We start from the raw sequence: 3,437 nt of genomic DNA, 5'->3' as shown, positions 1-3,437 counted from the left end.
CAATCTATGCAGACAGATTAACCTGTACAGACAATTTTATCCAGACAAACTAAATAAAAAAACCAACAAAACTACCCCTTAGTCTAGAGATCAAAAAGTTAGTCACTGTCTCAAACTCTCAATCGAGTATCAATTTCTAACATCAAAATTCATGCTAAACTCGTAGAAAACACACGACATCCCATTAATCATTCATACATATTTTTTCGTTTACAACTTCGAAGTAAATACGAAAGATATCGATTATTAATGATATCCTTGAATAATATTTATGATCAAATCATGATTTCTAGTTTACATTATTAAAAGAAAAGCATTCCATACATAAATAGATAAACTTATTTTGATTTAAGACAAATTGCATGAAAAAACAACATACTTTAACTTGATTCATATTTTAGGTAACGTACTTTCAAGACTTTCATTTTAATACCTAAGATGTAAAGTTTTAAACCATTTAACTACCTCAGTTGAAGTATTAACCGGTTACCATGCTGATGTGGTGAGTGATGAGATGAAATTGGGTTGAATAGCAAATAATACTGAGTTGAATACCACATCACTCGCCACATCAACATGATAACCGGTTAATACTTCAACCTTGTTACCCGAGTACTTAAATATTTAAAACTTTACATCTTAGATACCAAAATGAAAGTTTTAAAAGTACATTTATCAAAATAGACATCAAGTTAAAGTATGTTGTTTTTTCATGCAATTTGCGTTAAATTTAAAGTAGGGTTTCACAAAGGATGATCATTCTTTGAATGTCTTCTCATATTCCTCGACGCATTTGAAGAGCTCTGAAATGTTTCCTTCACCGAATCCTCCACATCCTGGCTTTTGCTTATTGTTCTCGATCATGCACCCTTTCCTCTGAATTATCTCTATAAATATGGTTGGCCTGCCATCACCCACACAATCAACATGCAAATTATTACTTTATATATTTTCAAAATATTTACCGTCAAATGATCATATAAGAACAAGAATTAAAGTGAGAAGTACAAGAAAGATGTATGTTTTTTATCAGCTTTAATCAAACCCACACATGAATCGTATTTGATATGGGGATTGATCTAGTATATCTTATCAGCTCGGTACATCTCATCTTAACGTGCATTTAAAGATCTTTTTTACGATTCTCACTTTAACTCTCATTCTTCTCGTCTCAGAAACTAGTACTTAAAACTGATATATACATATATTATGTATGTATATGTACGTATTTACCGGTCGCCCAAGGGCTTGGTGAAAATTTGAAGCAAGGTGTCCTCATCAGTTCTATCCACCAAAATCCCCAACTCCTCACACGCCTTCATCTGATCATCACTCAGAGCATCTCCGATCCTCTTCTTCAAATTCCGGTAGTAAGTCGGCGGCGGTGGCGGCATGAACTCTAACCCACCGAACCCGCTCCGTTGCTTCATCTCTCTCAAAGTCCAAAATATATCTTCACTCTCCAGTGCCAAATGCTGAAATCCAGGCCCTTCGTTGTGCTCAAGGTACGTCTGTATCTGACTCCTCCGCCGTGTGCCGTATATCGGCTCACAGAATCCGAGGATAACCGTCTCGTTATTGCAGGCGAGGGCCATCGAATTCAACCCGCTCTCGATTGTCCCGACGTCTTCGGCCCTGAATTCGGCGAATTTGTGGAATCCGGTGAATGATTTGATGTAGTTGACGGCGGAAGCCAGTTCTGGGACGTTGCCGAAGGCGTGGTCAAGGCGGCGGAGGCCGTAGTCTTGGCCGGGAAACGACGAACTCGATTCGATTGGTTCGAATCCAGGTAAGAAAGTGGATGTGATGTCGATGGTAGGTTTTGTGAAACTAATGTATCGTAAAACGGCATCGTTGTAAACTTGGACCTCGGCAAGTACGCCGGCATTTTCCTGTTCACCCAAGGTGATCGGAGGTGAGGAGGATTTGGCGCCATTGTAGACACTGATGGAGTAGGCAAGCTCGGCGTCGTCGACCTCAATGGCGACTGAGCGGACGGCGAGTCCGTGGGCGGCGATGAAGGCGCGGCAAGCAGCATGGGAGAAGGTTGGTATGGAGGCTGTATTGGTGTCGACGGTGGAGATGGTGGCGGAGTAAGGGGCGGTGATGAGAAAGAGGAGTTGACTGGAACGGAGGAGGTAAGATGCATGGGTTGTGTTTCCGGTGGATATATCGGATTTGGCGACAATGGGCATGCCGAGAGCCCATGAGAACCTGCGGGAGGTGTTGGTGGCGTCGGAGCACCAGAACTCGACGTGGTGGAACCTTCGGACGGAGAACAAGTCAGACATGGGATTGGTTCGGTTAAAATTATTGTAATTAACTGGCTTGAAATCTAACGCCGGCGATCTATCTTGTTTTCCGGCGACTCCACTGCCATTAACGAGCTCATCTTCTTTCCCCATGTCTGCTTAGTTAACTGTGAGTGGGAACTATATATAGAGAGTAAATAAAGAATGGGTAACTTGTTTATTGAGGTATCACATGGTCGAATAGAAAAACGGGTAACATGTTTATTTTATGGGTTACTGGTGAACAAACTAAAAGTTGTGGGGCTATTTGTGAAAATATTGGGTTACTATCCACAAACACATATTTTCTTTTTTGTGAATTATATAATATTTATATACGGTAAATAAAACAAATAAACTTACATATCCTCCTCGTATTTGATGAGGTTTGAACTTTTAATTTCTTAGGAAGCCAAATAGTATACTTCTAATTTCTATATTGATGATTTTTAATGTCTTTGGTTTTTTTTTTTTCTTGAAAAAAGGGGACATGATCCTTAAGAAAAACTTTATTTAGAAAACAAATAAAATGAGAAAAGTGTCTTCAGAAAGACGTATATCTTTTGAGTTCTCGTTTTTTTTTAATTCCGATGGGGTTGCTATAGCTGGCCTCCGTTGACGTATTAGTCCTCAACCTAGTCGTTTTGTTTAGAGACCGGAAGATGTTCAAATGCGATAACTCCGGGCTATCTGCAAAGCAGGTGATCGTCTTGAGATTAGTCGAGTCACATAACGGGTTGGATATTTAGGTTAAAAAAAGTATCACTTTTTTTATCTTCAATTTTTGCTCAAAACAAGTGCATCTAGAACGCGTTGAGAACTATGGCTCCATCCCTACCGTCTTTCTTCGTCATGGGGATCATCCCCTTGATCAATGGTTTGTTATGCAAGAATCACGAGTTTGGTTATTGATAATTCTAGAAAGATCTCACATAAACCAGTTGAATTCAGGTTGATTGAAATTTGCTTAGATTTCCATTGGTTGCTTTTGCGTAGATTATATATATATATATATATATATATATATATATATATATATATATAGGAGCGATCAAATGCAAACCACTCAATTTGTACAAACCGTGCAAACCGCATTCAACCAATCATAATTTTTCATTTTGTTCATTTTTTTTGTAATTATGAGAG

General features: G+C 38.8%; 1 protein-coding gene across 1 annotated transcript; it reads right to left on the bottom strand.

Moving 5' to 3' along the window:
• Positions 1-756: 756 nt before the first annotated feature.
• On the bottom strand, positions 757-2,405 carry LOC112520966 (4-hydroxyphenylpyruvate dioxygenase-like). Its single transcript, XM_025129591.1, has 2 exons — positions 1,234-2,405; positions 757-904 (listed from the first exon to the last, which is right to left on the bottom strand). Exons 1-2 carry the CDS (start codon positions 2,403-2,405, stop codon positions 757-759), a joined length of 1,320 nt encoding a protein of 439 aa, XP_024985359.1.
• Between the last annotated feature and the right edge of the window lie 1,032 nt (positions 2,406-3,437).

This window comes from Cynara cardunculus, assembly GCF_001531365.2.
Source record: "Cynara cardunculus var. scolymus isolate 2C chromosome LG 11, CcrdV1, whole genome shotgun sequence".
In the NCBI taxonomy this organism is placed as follows: Eukaryota; Viridiplantae; Streptophyta; class Magnoliopsida; order Asterales; family Asteraceae; genus Cynara; species Cynara cardunculus.
Note: the sequence above shows the minus strand (reverse complement) of the source record. Positions and strands in the feature narration are given on the sequence as shown.